The sequence below is a fragment of the Pituophis catenifer genome, unplaced genomic scaffold (assembly GCF_029215685.1).
Source record: "Pituophis catenifer annectens isolate HBS135680 unplaced genomic scaffold, rPitCat1.0.hap2 SCAF_1, whole genome shotgun sequence".
In the NCBI taxonomy this organism is placed as follows: Eukaryota; Metazoa; Chordata; class Lepidosauria; order Squamata; family Colubridae; genus Pituophis; species Pituophis catenifer.
The window spans coordinates 171,893,124-171,916,006 of NW_027256881.1; the positions used below are offsets into that span (position 1 = coordinate 171,893,124).

Consider the following 22,883-nt stretch of genomic DNA (forward strand, 5'->3'; position numbering starts at 1 on the left):
TCTAAATATAATAAATAAATAAATAAATAATTGTTTTAGTTTGGCAAGATTTTTGTCCCTAAGTGAGGAAAAATAAAAAAAGTATTCAGAAGTAACTCCACATCTCTCTTTCGGGTCTTGGGGTCTGATGTCATCCTCTGGCAGCTGATAGTATGATGACTTCACTTGACCTATGGATGACTAGGATCGGACCAGCAGCTAATGGAGGGCCAACTACTCAGGAAGGCTAGAGCAGGACTGGTCTACTAAACATAAATTCCTCTGTGGCAGCCCTGAAGCAACCAAAAATTTGCCAAATTTTAATTCCATGGGAATAAAATAGGTTCCAAAATTTGGATGCATTCTGTAAAATTGTTGTCCTATGATAGCAATAGCAATAGCAATAGCAATAGCACTTAGACTTAGATATGCTTTACAGTGCTTTACACCCCTCTCTTAGCAGTTTACAGACTCAGCATATTGCTCCCAACAATTTGGGTTCTCATTTTACCCAATGGAGGGCTGAGTCAACATCTAACAAGGGATTCCATCCATCCTACACTAAGGAGCCTGGGGAAAAACAGCCAGATTATAAGGCCTTCCTGAATGATGTTACGGTGGGAGCTCTCTGGATCTAAATGAGACAACCATTCCAAGGTACAATTAATTAATTATCTTCTTTGATTTACTTTCTTTTCTGTCATTGTGTCTTCTGTTTATTTTCACAGGCTTTATTTGAGGCTAGCAATCTAACAATAAATAGCAGAATGTTGAAAACTATATCAAAAACTTTCTGCAACCATGAAATCACTCCCTTGTTTTTTGAATCTCTGCTACCTGATTTTGAGGAGCAGAATGTTCACCATTCTTCTGCAGATGAAGATGAACATGTTCAACATATTATGAAGAAATATAGTATTCCATCTGATACTAGTAAGTTTGGCAGTTGAAGTAACATCTAATGGTATCCTTTCAGTATAACCAAGCACAAATAAAGTTAGTGAGAGTGTGGGATAATCCTTTTTTATTTCATTATATTGTTTTCAACAGCATAATATAATCAGCACAATTAAAACTACACAAACCAAGTTCTGTTCTTATTTATTAGATCTGGTCATTCTGTGGATTGTAGAAATCTATGTATAGCCTGTAAAATACAGGTAGTTCTTGACTTACGAGCACAATTGAGCCCAAAATTTATGTTGCTGAGTGAGAAATTTGTTGTGAGTTTTGCCCCATTTTACAATTTTTCTTGCCATATTTGATTTATTTATTTATTTATTTATTTATTTATTTATTTATTTATTTAATTTGTATACTGTCCTTCTCCAACATGACTCAGGGCGGTGAACAGCCACGGTAAAAACACAACATATAAAATTTAAAAACAATTTAAAAAACATTAAATACTTTTGGCCGTCAATTTAAAATAACCCAATTAAAACCAATTATAAATTTAAAACCATAAGGATGGGGTCAAGCCAGCCCAGCTTGATGGAATAGATGTGTTTTCAGGGCCCGACGAAAAGTCTGGAGGTCTGGTATCGACCGTATCTCTGGGGGTAGGTTGTTCCAGAGGGCAGGTGCCGCCGACGGCACCCTGGGGAGGCCCTCTCTGTGTGAGCGAACTGGCCGGTGGGAGGCTATTGGCAGCAGAAGGCGGTCTCGTAAATATCCCGGCCCTAAGCCATGGAGTGCTTTAAAGGTGGTCACCAACACCTTGAAGCGCACCCGGAAGACCACAGGAAGCCAGTGCAGCTCGCGCAGGAGAGGTGTCACATGGGAGCGCCCCGTCGCTCCCATAATCCCCCGTGCGGCCGCATTCTGGACCAACTGGAGCTTCCGGGTGCACCCCAAGGGGAGCCTCATGTAGAGAGCATTGCAGTAGTCTAGGCAGGAAGTGACGAGTGCCTGAGTGACCGTGCGTAGGGAGTCCCGATCTAGAAACGGACGCAACTGGCGTATCAGGTGGACCTGATAAAAAGCCTCCCTGGCCACGGCTGTCATATGCTCTTCTAAAGACAGCCGTGTATCCAGGAGGACGCCCAAGTTGCGAGCCCTTTCCGTGGGGGCCAATGATTCGCCCCCAATAACCAGCGATGGCACCAGCTGGCTATATCGGGATGCTGGAAGCCACAGCCACTCGGTCTTGGAAGGGTTGAGTTAGAGCCTGTTTCTCCCCATCCAGGCCCGCACGGCCTCCAGGCACCGGGACATCACTTCAAGGGCATCGTTGGGGTGGCCTGGGGTGGAGATGTACAGCTGAGTGTCATCAGCATACTGATGGAACTCCACCCCAAAGCCACGGATGATCTCACCCAGCGGCTTTACATAAATGTTGAACAGAAGGGGCGAGAGGACCGACCCTTGCGGCACCCCACAAACAAGGCGCCTTGGGGTCGACCGCTGCCCCCCTGCCAACACAGATTGCGACCGGTCAGAGAGGTAGGAGGAGAACCACCGTAAAACGGTGCCCCCCACCCCCAACCCCTCCAACCGGTGCAACATGATACCATGGTCGATGGTATCAAAAGCCACTGAGAGATCTAACAGGACCAGGATAGAGGAGCATCCCCTATCCCGAGCCCTCCACAGATCATCCACCAATGCGACCAATGCTGTTTCCATGCTGTACCCAGGCCTGAAGCCGGACTGGAGTGGATCTAGATAGACAGCTTCATCCAGGTACTGTGGAAGCTGCTGCGCCACCACACTCTCAACAACCTTCGCAATAAAACGAAGGTTGGAGACTGGACGATAGTTAGCTAAAACAGCCGGATCCAGAGAGGGCTTCTTGAGGAGGGGCCTCACCACCGCTTCTTTCAAGGCGGCCGGTAGGATACCCTCGCTCAAGGAAGCGTTAATAATCCTCTGGAGCCAGCCTCGTGTAACCTCCCCGGAGGCCAGTGAATCACCGCAGTTGTGCAATAGTAACAGGGTTGTTAAGTGAATCTGGCTTCCCCATTGACTTTGTTTGTCAGAAGGTTGCAAAAACTGATCACATGTTCCTGGGACACTGCAATCGTCATAACTATGAGTCAGTTGCCAAGCATCCAGATTCTGATCACATGATTATGGGGATGCTGCAAAGGTTGTAACTATGAAAAATGGTCATAAGTCACTTTTTTCAGTGCTATTGTAACTTTGAACAGTCACTAAATCAAGTGTTGTAAGTCAAGGACTACCTGTACAGCAAAGACATAAGGGAATTCTTTTGTTCAATATAATTAACTTTCAAATACTTTTTAACTTCCTACCATTTTCTAAACTACAATGTGGGATTACAAATCTTATTCTAACTTTATAATTAATATTGAAATTGTGCTGTTTTTTCTTTTTAAAAAATATGTGGACAAGATTTCACTAGGCATACTGAAATAAAAAATAGCCCTTGTTTTGTGGCTTAGTCCTACTTGGATATGTCAAGTGGAATGGAAAAGGGCTTCAAGTAGGAAGCAGAATTAAATCTATCACTACGGTCATGGAGAGCTTTGCTGTCAGACACTGGCCTTGATGAGCTAATAGTCTCACTCATTGTAATAGTTTTGAATGACTGTGAGAGCAATCTTTGGCAGAGCAAAATCCTATTTAGATACAGGGAAAACTGACAATGTACTGGCAGGTAGTCCTTCTAAATTTTCATTTAATCTTAACAGAAAGAATTTTGTTAAACATTCTTTCTGACTGAATTAAGCAAATGGAGATCTTTGGGGACGGTAGTTTTGGCAAAAGTATTACATTAGTATGTGACCACAAGGTTATGAGAGGATCCATCAGGATCCTAACAGACTAGTGTATTTGGCTGATTTAGGTGCGCTTTGGTTGGTTGGTCCAATATTTTTCTTGTCTCTTCCATAGCACCTTTCTGTGTATCATTGTTTCTGGACTTGGTTAAGACACCTTCTGGAGCTTTAATTTGGTCTTTCTTAAAGCCCATGTTGCGTGGGCGGATTCTGTATTCTCCAGATACTCCCGAAACACGTGCAATCATGGAAAAGGTAATGCCATTTTTTAAAAAAAATAACAGTTCACTATTATTAGAATATTCTTGATAAATCAGCAGAAACTGAATTTAAAGACCTGATTCATGAAAAATTCTATTAGTCAGTTTCTAGAATATGTAATTTGGTGGGTTTTACAAAAGCAGCAACACAAAGATTCTTTTAAATTAAATAAGAGAGGAACTTAATTGGTTAATAAACTAAATTTTCTAAGCTTCAAATTCTGACCATTGTTACTAGCATATTTGTCTTCAGAGCTATTGTTATCCTATCTATATATATGCATCATCACAAAATCTCTAGAACCATAAAGCCTACAAACTTGAAATTTGCCACGTATGTTCCTCTTGGCTTCTAGGTGCTTACTTAGAAAGGATTTTTCGAAACGACCATCACAGCATTATTATTTCCTATATTATTATTAACATGCTCTGATGCTAAGGAGTTCTACTCCCCCTCCCCACCTGAAAAGAAGTCTGTTCCAAACGCAAAACACAAGCAGAGGAGTTTCAGTTTCAGTTTTATTCACAGCAGCAAGCAGCTTTACTACAGAACAGTTGAGCTAAGCCCTGGCCAGGCTTCTTCCTGTCTCCTTCCTGCTCACACAGCAAATACTGTTTCACTTTCCAAACAGTCCTCTGATGCTAAGGAGTTCAGCCCTCCCCACCTGAAAAGAAATCTGTTCCAAGCATAACACAACACAACACAACACAACACAAGCAGAGGCGAAGAGTTTCAGTTTCAGTTTTACTTTCGCAGCAGCAAGCAGGGGAGTGGAGGCTTCTGTGGGGCAAGCCTGAGGGAGAGAAGCGGGATAGGATAGGATAGGCTTCTGTGAGGCAAGGCTGAGGGAGAGAAGGGGATAGGATAGGGGAGGCTTCTGTGGGGCAAGGCTGAGGGAGAGAAGGGGATAGGATAGGAGAGGCTTCTGTGGGGAAGGCTGAGGGAAAGAAGGGGATAAGATAGGAGACAGTGGTGGGATTAAAAAAAATTATTACCAGTTCTGTGGGCATGGCTTGGTAGGTATGGCTTGGTGGGCATAGCAGGGAAAGGATACTGTAAAGTTTCAATTCCTTCCCCACTCCAGGGGAAGGTTACTGCAAAAACTCCATTTCCTCCTGATCAGTTGGGACTTGGGAGGCAGAGAAAAGATGGGGGCAGGGCCAGTCATAGGTGGTATTTACTGGTTCGCCAAACTACTCAAAATTTCCGCTACCGATTCTCCAGAACTGGTCAGAACCTGCTGAATACCACCTCTGATAGGAGAGGTCTCTGTGCGGCAAGCCTGAGGGAGAGAAGGGGATAGCATAGAAGAGGCGTCTGTGGGGCAAGCCTGAGGGAGAGAAGGGAATAGGATAGGAGATGTTTCTATGGGGCAAGGCTGAGGGAAAGAAGGGGAGAGGAGAGGCCAATCATAACTACTCATTAATTTTCAAGCTGTAAGTGTTGATTTATCAAGTCCAATTACATAGTTTTGTAGCGGAGCACGGGTATTCAGCTAGTTATCTATAGTCCTTGGTTTTTTGATAGCATGAAAGCAAAACTTTGTGCTAAAAGCATTAATCTTTAAAATCACTTCTTTGCCTACCTACAGAATACATTAATGTTTGATTTGTTTGTTTCAATTCTGTAAGTCCAATTCAACATTGAAACTGATGGCTGATTTAACACAAAAAGCCCAGGAGTGGTTGGACCGTTCACCGTTGCTCATGGATTCACTAGCTATATTAAATGACACTCTTCCAATGTTGAAGGTATGAAACGTCATTTCGTATTTTGACTGTTGTTAACTTGTATAACAATAGTTTGGTTTAATTATTATTCTACATACTCAGTGTGCAGATCATATCCAGAAACTACAATAAATTATATGGTGAAATATTGAGATACATGAAAATAATTATCTCTTCAGACAAACTTTTCATAGTTGAATATTAAATACTCATCATGTCATTTGGCAGAACACATTGCAGAATCCTTTTGTACAAGTTTTCATCAAACTCATGGTGAAGCTGGATGCTGTTGAATTGTTAAACCAAATTAATGAACTGGGTAAGTTATTGCATATCTTCATTTTACCAATCAGATACAGTATAGGTTCTTGACTGAATAGTGATGGTACTGTAGTATAGGATGAAAGGGAAAAATGAGGAGTGTGAGCATATAAGATATATTCTTCATAAAACTTGAAAGATTGAAAATATATTTAGGACAAATGAGTAGAGTGGTTTTTCTTAAGTGACTAACCTGGGGATTCTAAGATTAGTGATTAGATCTGGTGTGAAGTTTCTACCAATCTCAAACTACAACACTATTGTTACATCCTATTCATTCAATTTGCTAGAGCAGGGGTGTCAAATTCAATTTCATTGAGGGCCACATCAGCATCATGGTTGCCCTCAAAGGGTCAGTTGCATGTAAGACTATGATAACTCACAATGGTCAGGTGACTGTGACTGGGTGGTCACAGACAGGTTGCTGAAATCAGGTGGGTGTGGCTGAGTGGGCATGGTTGGCTGACTTGGGACAGCTGGGCCGGGATGGAACAAGTCGCACTGCCTAACTCAATGTGGGAATAATTCAGTGCCCCACCGTGCCTCCCCAAACTGCTGGCATCCAAGCGTGTGTGCCTGTGCATGTGTGCCTTCTCCCATCTGGGATTGGGAGAAGAATATCTCCTTTGGTATGCATACATACACACACAGACACAGACACAGACACACACATACACACACATACACATTCCAAGTTTCGGGACTTTTATCCACAGAGGAAGGAGAGGGCCTTCTCCCGAAACTCAGGCAAGACTGGCAGTTTGCAAGCTCAGATGTGGATTAAAGTCTCCATGATTAGAATGGTGATTGTGTGTGTGTGTGTGTGTGTGTGTGTGTGAGTGAGTGTACGTGTGCATGTCAAAGGAGACATTCTTCTCCCAATCCCAGACATCGTTGGCATTTCCCTTTCTGGTGTCTGCTCCCAACAAAGCAGGAGATGGAAGACGACACTGCTTCGTGTGGAAGCGCAGAGGAGAAAGTTTTCAGGAAGCAGTTTCCACCAAATCCAACTTTTGCCTTGACAGATCTCTGGAGAATGTATTTTTTAGTCCCTAGCCGATTTATGGTATAGGTATATCTGTATGGTATGGTATATCTGTAAGGAGCTTTCAAAGATTTTCCTGATGACAGTCTCAAGATCAGGATTAAGCATCTTTGTAGCTCCCCCTAGTGGTAAACAAATATATTTATTTGCTTGTTTGTTTCCTTTTTTTGGCCAATCAGAGTTCATCAGAAAAATCAGAAAATTTCAACCCCCCACAACTACAGATTATTTTAAAAATAGTAAAATTTTTATCCCTTTATTCTTATGTTTCTCCATTAAAATTTAAAAAATACTCCACACTTCCTTTTTAGCTGCCTCCAGCAACCCTCTTCCTTATCATTTAACAATAAAGAAGTCTCAAAAATGGCGTAGAGCTTCAAAAAGGAGTAACAGGCTGCGACTAAAGAGAGCCTCTTTTAGCTAATAAAGATAATAGTCTCCTAAATTGGTTAAGAAATGAAAGGCATGACTTATTGTCCTTTTGAAAAATAAATTCCAAAATTGCTGTTTTATCCAACAACAAAATGATTGCAGCCCTGCCCCTCAACTTTGGCTCACCAACTGCTTTGAAGCACAGCTCCTGAAACTACTTTCAGACTGTTGCTGTATTGGAGGATCTTGTGGGATGATTCTAGGACTTTCCCTAACTCAGGAGCATTTTCCACTGCTTCTGTTGAGCCATAGCACTCATCAATACTGTCCCAGATTGTTTTAAGATCTGTTTCAGGGTGGTTTAAGTTTATTGTCCTGATTTATTTTGCATGCTCAGCAGATTCAATTCCAAGCAATTTAACTATTAAATCTATCTCTTCACTACATGACAAAACCTCTAATGGCATTTTGGAAGGAAGATCACCAGGCACTATGGCTTTCAGGATGATCATTACACTTTTCAAATCCTTGTGTGACTAGCAGCTAGCTCATGTCATGCCAAGAACTTGACAAGGTCTATGATGGCTTGATTAGCCGACTGTGCATTGCTGTGGTGAAAAGGTGTTGTGAGAGACCTTTTAGGAGTCTCTAGTTTCAGCTGGTGCTTTCCATGCTGCTCTGGTGTGAAGGCTGATCCTGTAGGATAATTTGCAGGCTCAAGTACCTTGGGTGTGGGGAGTCTGCTATTAGAGGTGCAGCTTTGCTTGAAGCTATTTCGTTTATAGGCTTGTGGCTTGTGGCTAGCCTGTAGTGGTTCTGAGTAACATCTTTGGCTTGCTACTTGAAGATTGTCTTTTCCATCAAGGTGAGCATTGCTGCTTGGCCTGGAGTGCTGATAGATGTACTCTGAAGTGTGTTGCTGAGAATCTTGGGTTCAGCTTCTGGCCCAAGCATGTTGCTGCATTTACTGCATTTATTGTCAGAATATACAGCTTTTTCTAGGGTTTTGACTTCAGTTGTGGCAGCTTCTACTTCTTTCTCTATGGCAAGCCTCTCTAGGTTCGCTTCTAACAGGACTTTCTGCATTTCCAGGGATGCCTCTTGCTGCATTCTTTCAGTCTCTAACTGTGCTTTCTCTTTTTTCATCTCCATTTCTTGTTCAGCAAAGGCTGCTCATGCTTTTGCTACTCTAGCCTTTGCACTGGCAATGGCCAATGTATTACTTGCTGATGACCATTTGGAAGAATTAGAGACTTGAGACCTTGTCTTGTATGAAGATGCCCAGCTCTGTGACATGGTGTCTTCTGGATGTGCTTGACTCTTTAGAGACTGCTGTATGGCCGTATGCAGGTAGCTGCATTGGCAGAGTAGCAGGTTTCTGTATAGTCATGTATCCTGGATCTCACTTGCTGGGTAGCCGCTGTTTCACTGTTCTGTCCTCACTACACATTACTCTGCCTGCAGCTTGACATGCAGCTAACCCACCTATTCTCCAATATAACAATTGTGTGCATAGATCTGGATGCTTTATTAAAGAACAGGATGTGGTGAAACAGCGATGCTGTGTGCGTGAGATGTGGGTTTGTCCTTGGATGAACATGTGCCACAGATTAGGCTGGTGTCAGGATTCCAAGTAACACACCCAACAGAATCAAAACTCCAAGGCAGGCATATTCCTCAAAGTATAGATTTATTAGGCATGTCATATTGGCACATGTGGGGAAACCTGAATCTAAACCCAGCTATCTCTACCTCCCCCCTCCCATTCCCACAGCTCAACTCATTTCTGCTGTGGCAGCCCTGAAGGTGCCAGGGGAAAATGTCTCCAGGGCTATCAGCTGGATTCTTCCTTGTGCTTCTGTCTCCTTCAAATGCTAAAGGAAGAATGGAGTGTGGCTTCCCAGCATGCACTTGTTTTGAGAGTGCAAGCTGATAGGTAAAGGGATTGGGTCAGCTTCAAAACAATATAGATTGGTATTTGCTCCTTCGGCCACTAGATGGGGCTAAGAGTAACAACAGTATATAAATTATATGCTGGGGCATGACACTATCAAGAAAGGAGTATGAGTATGTCCATGCATCAACAGCAGACAATGGATATAAAAGAGATTTCTATTCCAATATGTTTTTCACTATTGCCAAACTGGATGAACCAAATGTTAAAGCTGAGCATTTTAGTTCTGTTTACTGAGTGAGGAACACTGCATTTATCTCCATTAAATTTCATTCTATTATTTCAGTCATTTTTTGTAATCATTTTTTTTGAAAATGTATTTCAATCTTCTAGAACAGGGGTGTCAAACTGGCGGCCTGCAGACCATCACGCTCAAGCAATGATGGGATTCAAAAAATTTTACTACCGGTTCTGTGTACATGGCTTGGTGGGTGTGGCAGGGGAAGGATACTGTAAAATCTTCATTCCCTCCCTACTCCAGGGGAAGGTTACTGCAAAATCCCCATTTCCTCCCGATCAGCTGGGACTCGGGAGGCAGAGAATAGATGGGGATGGGGCCAGTCAGAGGTGGTATTTACTAGTTCTCTGAACTACTCAAAATTTCCATTATCAGTTCTCCAAAATATCACCTCTGCACTCAAGCCATGCCCACTTCAGCTTTGTGAATGGGAAAAACATTGTGAAACGTCACATGACAGCAACATGATGTGCCGAGTTTGACACCCGTATTCTAGAATATTGAAAATCCGATGAGGAAATGGAGAGAATGCTTATCATTCTTTTCCAAAATTTTCCTCATCCTATTCATGATGTTGAAGAGGACTATTTCCCATGAGCCTCAGACAATACATTCTGATTTGATGAGGAATTTAATTTAATTTAATATTTGAGTCAATGTTGTCTTCTGGCAACTGCCTGAGTAATCCCTGCAGTTTTCTTAGCAAGGTTTTTCAGAAGTGCTTTGCCATTGTCTCCTTCCTAGGGCTGAAAGAATATGACTGGTCCAAGGTCACTCAGATGGCTTTGTGCCTAGAACTCACTGACTCCTGCTCTTCTGATGTCTTAATTACTGCACAAAGTGGCTTTCTCTTTCTTTTTTAATACTACCTATCTTTTTAACTCATACAGATGATATACGTTTGGAACTACAGAATAGCACTGACATAATAAATCAACTTATTATTTTAGCAAGACTATCAATAAATGCCTCTTCATGTGTGCTGCTTGATCGCATTCAGCCAGGCAAAACTGTAGAGGAAATGGAGATGATGGCAAAAGATCTGTTTCTGAGAAATGAACTTTTGGCAAGTAAGTAAAGTGGTATGGATTTTTTCCCACTGGAACTTTTTAAAAAGTATCAAGATTAGACATATTATTTGAGCTAACCTGCCATAACCTATAATTTCAAAGTACTCATATGATCAAACTAATGCACATGTGACATGTTTTTCATTTTCAATGAATTAAATTATTTTATCAACAAGTAAACTATCCTGGAATGCGTACTGTATAAGGCAAAACCCAGCAGACTATATCATTTCACTGCAGCCCTCTGGAAATACTTCTGTTTCATAAGAACAGGTAAAGGATTTGGATTGAATGTAACCTCAATAGTAATTACAGAAGGTGTAAATTACACCAACATAGCTGATATTATTCATTTTTATTTTATTATTCTCCCAATTGATAGATCAGGGTGCAGCCTCTGTTGGCCACATACATCTTTATCATATACTAGTTATTTGGTAATTGCAAATGTTTCTCTTCCTTTTTTAAAGGTGTCATTTTCAAGTTACCTTCAAGTGGGACAAGAAAACACATAACACCTAGTGGACTTTCCCTTCCACCATTAGTCAATTATACCATTCGAATGAGCAGCAAGATTTCTCAAACAACAAAAAGAATACGAGAAAAAATTTGGACAGTGGGGCCACATAATTCAGCCTCTCAAAGCCAAATCTACAGTCGAGCATTTGTCTACATCCAAGATAGCATTGATAGAGCAATAATTGAACTACAGACTGGGAAAAGTGCAGAAGAAATAGCTGTCCAAGTTCAGGCTACACCATATCCTTGTTATAATAAAGACATGTAAGTCTATGTGAATTGGCAGGATATTTAATATCTTAGTGGGGGAAATAGCTAAAACTTATTAATTGTATGATATTCCAGTAACAGAATATATGTTGATTTGTTTTTTTAATCAAAACTCTATTACAGCTGAACTTGTAAATTATGAATATGTGAGATTTCCAAACTGTGATGTACAATAATGCATAAGAAAGTATCAAATGAGAGTTGGGTTAAAGTTTTTTATGATCCATTAACAGTGATTATGATAAATTATTTTTTACTCACCACTGAATTTAGGCCTGTGAATGTGACCTTATGCTTAGTTGCATGAATTTTTGACAGATGGTCATCTAGCTTGATTGAATACAGCTCATCACCCATTTAATATTTGTCTCTATTGCTAAAATTAATCTTTACTTTTATGATTTTTTCCTTCTTCTAATTTAAATCCACTATTCCATACCTTGCAGTTTGTGTCAGCAGAGAGCAGGATATAGCATTTTTTGTGAGGGACTTCTTCAGGTATTTGCAGAGTGTTTTCATAATGCCTCCTCACTTATCTTTCATGTAAGATCTATTGAGTTATTATGTTCTGCATAGGATGCTTTGCATAAGTAAATGAGAACATGTGTTGTTGCAAAAGTCCAGTATATGGAATGATCTCTCCATTATGATGAGAAATATTACAAAGTGAAGTGATTCAGCCAAAAATGGAAGAGTTCTATCTGGTTATTTCCATTATTCCATCAGTGCCAGCTATATGTAATAATCATTGATTTGACCTAGGTTTAATATTTTTCTTGATTGAATTTACTGTATATTACTGTATTACATCACTGTAGCTTGATGGTTTCATTGTGCATTGCTCTGGAATTTTTAATGACATGCAAAGTTGTAAAATGCTATGTGAGCATTAATATGCTGATATTAACTTTTTTAAAAACTTTTTAAGCATTTTTTTACTACTGGTTCGGGTGAATAGGTAGTAAAAAAATGCTTTAAAAAGGTTTAAAAAAGTTTCCCAAGATCACAGTTGTGTCACGTGATCATCGGAAGCTTTTTTAAAAACTTTTTTAAAGCATTTTTTTACTACTGGTTCGGGCAAATAGGTAATAAAAAAATGCTTTAAAAAAGTAAAAAAAAAAGGTTCGGATGATCGCGCGGCACAGCTGTGATCATCGGAACCTCTTTTTTTTTACTTTTTAAAAGCATTTTTTACTACCTATTTGCCCGAACCGGTAGTAAAAAATGCTTTAAAAAAGTTTTTAAAAAGGTTCCCAAGACTGCACACCACAGCTAATTTCCCCCCCTCACTGTTCTACTTACCTTCCCAAGACTCTTTTTGGTATGTAATGTGCATGCACATGTGCATTTGGTCCGAACTGTGCATGCGCGGCCAGCGAACTAGTAGCAAACCAGTTCATATTTCACCACTGATCAGGAGTCATGCAAAGTAGCTATACATATTGTATTGTGCAATGTTTTGCAGTGCAAAAGTTCATATCTCTGTACCAGCGTGATTAGAGATTGAGGAAAGACAAGATATTTGTCAAAGAAGGCTGAAGTTGCGTCCAGCAAAATATATTCCTGTTCTTAAAATGATCAAATACTTTTTAATTATAGACTGTGTGAGAGAAAATATTTTTACTGTTCAAAGGCTTTTATAGTATTTTAAAAATTATCTTAATTATAATTCACAAAGGGAAACTACTTTGGATTTATCTAATTAATTACTTCACTTTTTACAGGTTTCTGACTAGTGTGACCTACTCTCTTCCATTTACATTAATGGCTGCTTGGACACTTTTCATTGCAGCTTTTGTGAAAAAGCTTGTTCAAGAAAAAGACCTGAGACTTTATGAGGTAGGCTGAAGCTTTGAATACTTGCCAGATCCTGAACTTTACTTGCAAATTAATCCTGCAAAATTAGACTGCCTGCATGTAGAGGGAATCCAACCATAGTATTTTCCTCTTGACTTGTTCACAGGATAATAAAAATCCAATCTTCTCTCCAAACAATGCAAACAAATTCACTGGGAATTGCTATTAGAGGCATGGCTGTGGGGTAGATATTGTCCTGAGAACATTAACATTAAATATTGCTTAGCTAGGCTGCTCATAGAGTTTCAATATGGGAATAATAGAGTTAGTATTCTGCAAATGCAAAGAGGCACATATGTGAATATTGTGTTGCTGGTTGATGTCTAGTACATTTGGGCTTTCTCTCTCAATGCTTCTTTGGTATTGGGTATACACATTTAGCACATATCTTACCTGCAGTATATGCTTTAGTTATTACTTGGCTTAGAGATTGTTCCAATTATAGTAGAGTCTGAGCAATATATATACTTAATACAGCAGTCAAACAATATATAAGAATTAATATTTTGGATTAATATATAGATACTCCAAGCATGGTTAGCAAACAATTCATGTACATTTTTTTTTTGCTGCAAAGAAGAACAAAATATCCAAAAGAAGCAGTTCAATGGTAAGAAAAGTAAGGTCCTGAACTTAGGCAGGAAAAACCAAATGCAAATGTATAGAATAACCGATAACTGGCTCAACTGTAATAACTTGTGAGTGGGATGTTGGTGTCCTAATGGATCACCACTTAAGTATGAGCCAGCAATGTGTTGCAACTTCCCCAAAAGCCAATGCTGTCCTAGGCTGCATCAACAGAGGGATAGCATTAAGATCATGAGAAGTGATACTACTGCTCTACACTGCACTAGTGAGTCCTCACTTGCAATACTGAGTTCATTTCTGGTCACCACAATGCAAAAAAAATAAATAAATGCTGAGGCCCTAGAGGCACAGAAAAGCAACAAAATGATAAGGGGTATGGATAAGCCAAACTGTACGATGAACGGTTAATGTCTAGACCGGGTGTTGGCAACCCACGGCTCCAGAGCTGCATGCGGCTCTTTGGGCCCCCTGCTGTGGCCCCCTGTCTAGCGGTGGGTTGCTACCGGTTCTCCCAGGTTCTTGCGAACCAGTAGTGGAAATTTTGAGTAGTTCGGAGAACCGGTAAATACCACCTCTACCTGGCCCCGCCACCAATCTATTCGCTGCCTCCCGAGTCCCAGCTGATCGGCTAGAAGGAAAAAAACTGTTTAAACTCTTGCCGCGGTGCTTCAGAGGGCTGCTCTACAGCTGATCAGCAGTAAAAGGCAGTGTGGTGGTAGTCCAGTGTGCTCCAAAAACAAGTAGGTAGACCGGAATGCTCCAAAATCAAATGGGTAGACCAGTATGGCTCTGCAAGCAGTTAAAAGCCTGGTAGACCAGTACCTCTGCTAAATCCTAAAGAATTGTTACATGACCATCAAACCACGCCCACAAAATAAGCCACGCCCACAGAACCGATAGTAAAAAATTTTAGAACCCATCCCTGCCACTGTCCCACTGTCCCACCCCTCGCCACTTTTATTTTTTTGGATATTTTTGGAAATCTGGGCTGGCTGAGAAACGATCGCCAGCCATAGCGGAGGCTTCCCTTCAGGTGACCATCCTCCCCCTCCTTCTCTTCTGAACCCCTGGCAGGCTGTGGCTGAGCTGGGAGTGTGTGTACGGATGGGGAGACCCTCCTCCAGGAAGCACCAAAGCACAGGAAAGGCATGTTATGTCCTTATAAGGACATCCGCCCTGATTGGCTGCCAGCCATCGGGCGGGAGATTTGAATCCCTGTCTAGGGGCGGTGCGTCTGCCGGGAGCGAACTAAGGAGAGCTCTGGCAGCGCGCCAGCAGTCTTCTTTTACTTGTTACATTGTAAATAAAGCTGTTACATGTATCGAGCTGGTCACGTCTTCTGTTCCTGCGCCTGATCTAACAAGGCACACACGGGGTGGGCGGCCGCTCGCTTAAAGAGGGTCTCCCCCACATGTGCACACTCCTTGCTCAGCCACAGCAAGCCAGGGGGTTACAAGAGGAGGGGGAGGAGGGTCGCCGAAGAGTACAGGAGCAAAGCGGCCCTGTACCTGCCTTACCGCCACATTTGCTCATAAGGCAGCCTTCACTTCCTGCCGCTTCAGCCTGGAGTTCATGCCCTTTGCGCTTGGCCGAGGGTGGGAGACAACATGACAAGGCGATGGCTGGAGCCTCAGTGCAGGAGAGAAGCCTCATCCTGTTGCATCCTGTTAAGACCCTCCTTAAGCCTGTATGCCTTTGCTACGCTTTGGTGCTTGGTCGTGGAGGGTCTCCCCATGCATGCACACACTCCCGGCTCAGCCACAGCCGGCCATGGGGTCACAAGAGGAGAAGGAGGGTGGAAGGAGGAGGACAGTCGCTGCTGGCGATCTTTCCTCAGCCAGACCGGATTTCCAAAAAGAAGAAATAAAAGGAGGAGAGAGAGAGAGAGAGAGAGAGAGAGAGAGAGAGAGAGAGAGAGAGAGAGAGACATAAAGAGTGATACACAGAGAGGGGAGAGAGACATACAGAGTGATACACAGAGAGGGGGAGAGAGACATAGAGAGACATGCACACAGTGATAGACAGAGAGAGGGGGAGAGAGGGGAGAAGAGATGGAGAGGGGGAGAGAGATATATAGTGGGAGAGAGAGACATGGGGGAGAGAGGAGAGGGGGGAGAGATAGAGAGGGGGGAGAGATGGGAAGATAGGGAGAGGGACAGAGAGATTCAGAATGGGGGAGGGGGGAGAGAGAAGGAAAAAGAGGGGAAGATAGGGAGAGGGGGAGAGAGAGACATAGAGAGAGAATGGTTTTGTGGCTGGGGGGTCATGTGACAGGGTGGGAATGCGTTACATCGAGTTGGCCAAACCCACCCAGGTTTTGTGGCTCCTGGTGTGTTTTTTTTTTCCTGTGGGAAATGGGTCCAAATGGCTCTTTGAGTTTTTAAGGTTGCAGACCCCTGGTCTAGACTCTAGCCTAATGAAGGGATCGATGATAGCTGTCTGTCATCTAGTACTTAAGGGGCTGTCACAGAGAAGAGGAGGTAGACTTATTATTCAAAGCACCTGAGGGCAAAACAAGGAGCAATGTGTGGAAGCTTGTTAAAGAGAAATTTAAACTGGAACTAAGGAGAAATTTCCTGACAAAACAATTAATCAATGGAACAGCTTGCCTTGTGGGTGCTCCATCACTGGACATTTTAAAGAAGAGATTGTAGAATCATTTTTTCAGGAGGATATAAGGTCACCTGCCTTGGGCAGGGGGTCTGACTAGAAGACCTTCAAGGTCCCTTCCAACCTTATAATTCTATGATTCTATAACATACCAAGTTTCAAAGACATACTGAAAGAACTAAGAAAGAGAAGGAGACAGATAGATCTTTTCAAAAAATTTAGGAACATAATCATTGATCAAGTATTTGGGGGAACCTTGTTCCAGAGATCAGGGGAAGCAACATAGAAATCTAACCTCCAGAGATCCAGCAGATGTCACTATGTCAGAGAAGAGTATTTGTATAAACTCCTCTCTTTCTGGGTTTAATGGATGGACAGAAACTACTAGGAACAGACAACTGTAAAGATACATAAGTCGTAGCCGATGAAGCAGTGGTGGGTCTCAAATGTTTTTACTACCGGTTCTGTGGGCATGGCTTGGTGGTCATGTAACTGTGGACATGGCCAACTTGATGTCATTCACAGCCACAGCCACTCAGTCACATGACCCCCCCACCCACCTACCCACACCCATAGACAAAGGTAGGAATTTTTTTTTATTTCTACCTATCTACTTATTTTCTGCCCAGGCCTGGCCTAATCTATCAAAGGCCTCCTCCTGTATGCCGCCCCGCCCTCCCTTCACCAATCACACACGTAACCCTGTTTCCCCTCCTTCAGCAGCCCTGGCCCTAGCCCTGCTTCCTCCCCCACCACCGCCTCTTTTTTTTGGCTGCTTACCTTTCTCCTGTGGTGGCTGGTCCAGAGTCCAGAAAGCAAGCTGACCTCCGGTAGTTTTCAGTGGCCTCCAGAAAGCCTCTGCTGCTGGGAAGCAGCTGGCAAAGAGGGGACGGCTGGGAAGCTTCTCGCAGTTGCATCGAAAAAGAAAAAGCCTCCCAGCTGCTGCCTCTTTGAGAGCCGCTTTGTGGCTGTGGCAGCTGGCCACAGGCCACCGAAAACTACCAGAGGTCGCCGAAAAAGCCACTGCTGTCGCCCCCTGTTCTTCGCGCCAGCCATGCACGTGCATCCCATTGCCTGCTGCGTTGCTCTCGGACTGAAGCAGCAGGCAATCGGATGCGTCAATCTGAGCGCAGTACAGCAGGCAATGGGATGTGACGGCAGCAGCTTTTTCAGCGACCTCCAGTAGTTTTCAGCAGCCTACAGCCAGCCACCACAGCCACAAAGCAGCTCTCAAAGAGACAACGGCTGGGAGGCTTTTTCTTTTTTTGATGCAACTGCGAGAAGCCTCCCAGTGGCTGCCTCCTTGTCAGCTGCTCCCGGAAGTTGTGGGGAGGGGCAAGCGAGTGGTGACAGAGCTACTGGTTCGGGGGCATGGCCAGCCAGTGGTCACTACCGGTTCGGCGACCCAGGCCAAATTACCGCTACCAGTTTGCCCAAACCAGTGCGAACCCACCACTGCGATGAAGGGTTTTAAAGGGGATGTTCTGTCCCCAACCAGAACATTGAGGCGCCTTGCATGGGGAGTGCCGCAGGGTCGGTCCTCTCGCCCCTTCTGTTCAACATTTATGTGAAGCCGCTGGGTGAGATCATCCGTGGTTTTGGGGTGAGAGTCCATCTGTACGCTGATGATACTCAGCTGTACATCTCCACCCCAGACCACCCCAACGATGCCCTTGATGTGATGTCTCGCTGCCTGGAGGCCGTGCGGGTCTGGATGGGGAGAAATAGGCTCAGACTCAACCCCTCCAAGACCGAGTGGCTGTGGTTTCCGGTGCCACGATATAGTCAGCTGGTACCATCGCTGACTATTGGGGGTGAGTCTTTACCCCCCACAGAGAGGGCCCACAATCTGGGCGTCCTCCTGGACGCACGGCTGTCTTTAGAAGAAATTATTATTATTATTATTATTATTATTATTATTATTATTATTATTATTATTATTATTATTATTATTATTATTATTATTATTTATTTGATTTGTATACCGCCCTACTCCCGAAGGACTCAGGGCAGTGAACAGCCAAACAATAAAATACATAGATACAAAAAATTTAAAAAACCAGATAAAATCGAATTAAATAATTTTGGCCCTGACAAATTAAAACACCCCAATAATTTAAAACAGATTAAAATTTACATATTAAAAAAGAGGGAAAGGATTAGGCCAAGCCCACCTGGTGGAATAAAAAGGTCTTCACAGCGTGGCGGAAGGTGCGCAGGTCTGGGATCCTTCGTATCTCCGGGGGGAGCTCATTCCAGACAGTAGGTGCCCCCACAGAGAAGGCCCTCCCCCTAGGGGCCGCCAGTCAACATTGTTTGGCTGACGGCACCCGGAGGAGTCCCTCTCTATGAGAGCGTACCGGCCGGTGGGAGGCTGTTTGTGATAGTAGGCAGTCCCATAAATAACCAGGTCCTAAGCCATGGAGCGCTCTAAAGGTGGTGACCAAAACCTTGAAGTGCACCCGGAAGACCACCGGGAGCCAGTGCACCTCGCGCAGGAGAGGTGTCACATGGGAGCGCCATGTTGCTCCCATAACCACCCGTGCGGCCGCACTCTGTGCCAGTTGGAGCCTCCTGGTGCTCCTCAAGGGGAGCCCCATGTAGAGAGCGTTACAATAGTCCAGGCGGGAAGTGACGAGGGCATGAGTGACTGTGTGTAGGGAGTCCCGATCCAGAAAGGGACACAACTGGCAAATCAGGCGAGCCTGATTAAAAATCCTCCCGGTCACGGCCGTCAAATGCTCTTCTAATGACAGCCGTGAATCCAGGAGGACGCCCAAGTTGCGAGCCCTCTCCGTGGGGGCCAGCGATTTGCCCCCAATAGTCAGCGATGGCGTCAACTGACTATATCGGGACATCGGAAACCACAGCCACTCGGTCTTGGATGGGTTGAGTCTGAGCCTGTTCCTCCCCATCCAGATCCGCACAGCCTCCAGACACCGGGACATCACTTCAAGGGCATCGTTGGGGTGGTCTGGGGTGGAGATGTACAGCTGGGTGTCATCAGCGTATTGGTGGTACTTCACCCCGAAACCACGGATGATCTCACCCAGCGGCTTTACATGTAACATGTATATGACGGCCGTGGCCAGGGCGGCTTTTTATCAGGTTCGCCTGATCCGCCAGTTGTGGCCCTTTCTGGACTGCGACGCCTTGCACACAGTCACTCACGCCCTTGTCACCTCCCGACTGGACTACTGCAATGCTCTCTACATGGGGCTCCCCTTGAAAAGCACCCGGAGGCTCCAGCTGGTCCAGAATGCGGCCGCACGGGTGGTTATGGGCGCAACTCATTGTGCCCACGTGACACCCCTCCTGCGTGAGCTGCACTGGCTCCCAGTAGTCTTCCGGGTGCGATTCAAGGTGTTGGTCACCACCTTTAAAGCGCTCCATGGCAGGGGAAGGGCCTTCTCTGTGGGAGCCCCTGCCCTTTGGAATGAACTCCCCCCAAAAATTCGCAAAATCTCTGATCTCCGTGTATTTCGCTGTGCCCTCAAAACCATGTTGTTCCGCCAGGCTGGGCTATCAATATAAAGATTTTAATTGGTTTTAAATTGGGTTTTTAAATTCGGGGTTTGATAAATTGGGCCTAATATTTAATAATTTTAATTATTTTTAAATATTGTCTGTCTTTGTGTTTTTAATTAGGCTGTACACCGTCCTGAGTCCTTCGGGAGAAGGGCGGTATAGAAATAAAATTAATAAAATAATAATAAAATAAATAAAATAAACCACACGCGCACACACCAACAGACGTTCAAGCGTTAAAGACCAAACCAGCCGGCAAAATCCTTTTCCTTATGATAACGGAACTTGGCAACAACCTAGTGGCTGCCTGCTCTTCGTATTATTTACGAAGAGGAGAGATAACTTCTCCCCACTCCCGGTACATCAAAAGAAACAGCTCAATAATTACGGAGTCAATCAAGTCCAGAGATAATCCAGCAAAGTCTATAGCAAAAAGTCCGGCAATGCAGAATGGCGTGGAAGCTTTCAGCTTTGTTCGTCACAAGGTTTGACTGGCCACCACGCTCCCTTTTATATTCTGTGGGGTGTGGTCCAATGACTCAGCCTAATCTCGGGCACGCCTTTTCTTCTGTTGCGCGCGCTTATCTCTGCGACGCTGGCGTGGATCCAGCCAAGACTCATTACCCTCATCACTGTCCATCTGTGGCTGCGTGGACGTGTTTGGCCCTGGCCCTATCTCTTGCCCTTTGGCGGACACTGAAGGCATTGCCAGAGAGGAGGGTCCTGGAGAGGGAGGCCTTGCCAACTCCTCTCCTTCACTCTCAGAGTCCTCTCCTGCCGATGACACAGGCTCAGGTAACGGAGCCACAACAGGGGACATCAGCATTATGAATTACAGATAGTCCTCAAATTATGACCCTAGTGGAGCCTGTCCATTAGGATTGGAAATCACAACAAACGTTAAAGCCTCAAGTAATGACCAGCCATCCCTGCTCTCCCTTTCAGGCATGGGGGAGATACTGGGAGGCCTAGTATCCCAGGCCTCCCAAGGCTCCCCTCACCCTGAGAGTCAGACCACCACACAGCTGACTGTTTTGGCAGTGAGAAACAATGGGGAAGGAAAACACTATGAATGCCTGCCTTTCCTGTTTCTTTCCTCCTCTTCCTATTACCAAGGTGCCCTGCTTTTGGTGGCAAAAAAAGAGAACCAGTTCCCTAACCTTTCAGAGCTTTTTGGCTGCTGATCAGCTGGTCCTCAGGCAGCTGCAAAAATCTCCCGACTGTTGCTAGGCTTTGGCAAGCCAGACATTTCTGCAAGGAATTATCAAGGCCCTGAAAATGGTGACTGCTTCCATACAGCATGGGGAGCAAGCCCAAGTGCTGTGGGATCCCGTCGGGGCAGGAATGGGGGGGGGGAGGAAGAGAGGTGGGGGGTTCTGCAGCATCCCCATGATCTGTCATAAGGGCAAATAACTGTGGAGGTACTATTGCTGTCATAACACCCCCTCCCCCCAATCTGTGTAATTTTGAATATTTGTTAAGTGGCCTGCCATTTTTCCAGGACTACTTGCAGTGGTGGGATTCAGCCAGTTCGCACCACTTTGGGAGAACTGGTTGTTAACTTTCTGAGCAGTTTGGCAAACTGGTTGTTGGAAGAAATCATTAGGGCAGAGAACCGATTGTTAAATCCCTTGAATCGCACCACTGACTACATGTATACCCAAAAGCAAACTGGTAACCAAACCAAACTGGTAACTCTCAGAGTAGTTGTGCTATGTGATTAAATTGATTCTCATACGTAACTCCCTGAACTACTGCATTCCGGACATTGTAGTTTCTGAGTGGTCTTCAAGGGCAGCCCTATTTTCCACTAGAGTGGGGCTTTTTAAAAAAAATAAATTACCTAATATCTTCCCAATTAGGATTATTTTAGTTCATAATCTACTGTAAGTGTTATGGCATAAGAAGTGATCACATCTTCTATCTCTTTCTTCTGTACCTCAGTCACATTCTTAGTTAGTATTTTGGTTTTAGTTTCATTCAATTTGAATCCTGCTACTTCTCCGTATTTACCAACCACTCTAAAATTTTTTGTCCGGATTCTAATGGGTTTTCCAAAATCAAGGCCACATCATCTGCAAATGCTTGCGTTTTATATACCTCTTTCCTGATTGTTAATCCTTTAATTTCCTCATTATTCCTGATTTTCCGTAGCAGAACTTCTAAGGCCAAAATAAATAATAGTGGTGATAGGGGGCAACCTTGTCGTACCCCCTTCCTGATCTGGAATGTTTTGGTCCTGTTTCCATTTAATAAGATGTTCGCCCTTTGGTTGTCATAAATAGTTTTTATCATCTTTTCAAAATTTGCTCCAAATCCCATTATCTTAATTTGTTTAATCATGAAATTCCAATTTAAATTGTCAAATGCCCTCTGGGCATCTACAAAGACTAAGGCCATCTGCTTTCCTGGGTGTTCTTCATAATATTCTAGAACATCCAACACAATTCTCAGATTATTCCTAATCTGCCTCCCTGGGAGAAATCCATTTTGATCCTTGTGTATCCAAGTGTTCAATATTTTTTTTGTTCTTTCCGCCATTATACTCATGAATAATTTGTAGTCGGAGTTTAGGAGAGAAATTGGTCTATAGTTTTGAATTTGTTTTAAGTCGGCACCCTCTTTTGGCAGTAGTGTGACATGGGCTTCCCTCCACGAATCTGGGATTTTAGAGCCCATCAATGCCTCATTGTAAATTTCCACTAATTTTGGTTGTAATATTTCTTCTAGATTTTTATATATTTCTCCTGGGAATCCGTCCGGGCCTGGCGATTTGTTGTTTTTGAGTTTGGAGAGCG

At 43.6% G+C, this 22,883-nt stretch overlaps 1 protein-coding gene across 1 annotated transcript in view; it reads left to right on the forward strand.

Annotated features, from left to right (window-relative positions):
- Positions 1-22,883, forward strand: part of ABCA12 (ATP binding cassette subfamily A member 12) — a 326,573-nt gene that overhangs the window by 147,590 nt on the left and 156,100 nt on the right. The window contains exons 18-24 of the mRNA XM_070956774.1: positions 708-912; positions 3,838-3,977; positions 5,615-5,734; positions 5,942-6,032; positions 10,534-10,713; positions 11,184-11,496; positions 13,227-13,341. Coding sequence (XP_070812875.1) covers positions 708-912; positions 3,838-3,977; positions 5,615-5,734; positions 5,942-6,032; positions 10,534-10,713; positions 11,184-11,496; positions 13,227-13,341 — 1,164 coding nt within the window. The remainder of the gene's footprint in view (positions 1-707; positions 913-3,837; positions 3,978-5,614; positions 5,735-5,941; positions 6,033-10,533; positions 10,714-11,183; positions 11,497-13,226; positions 13,342-22,883) is intronic.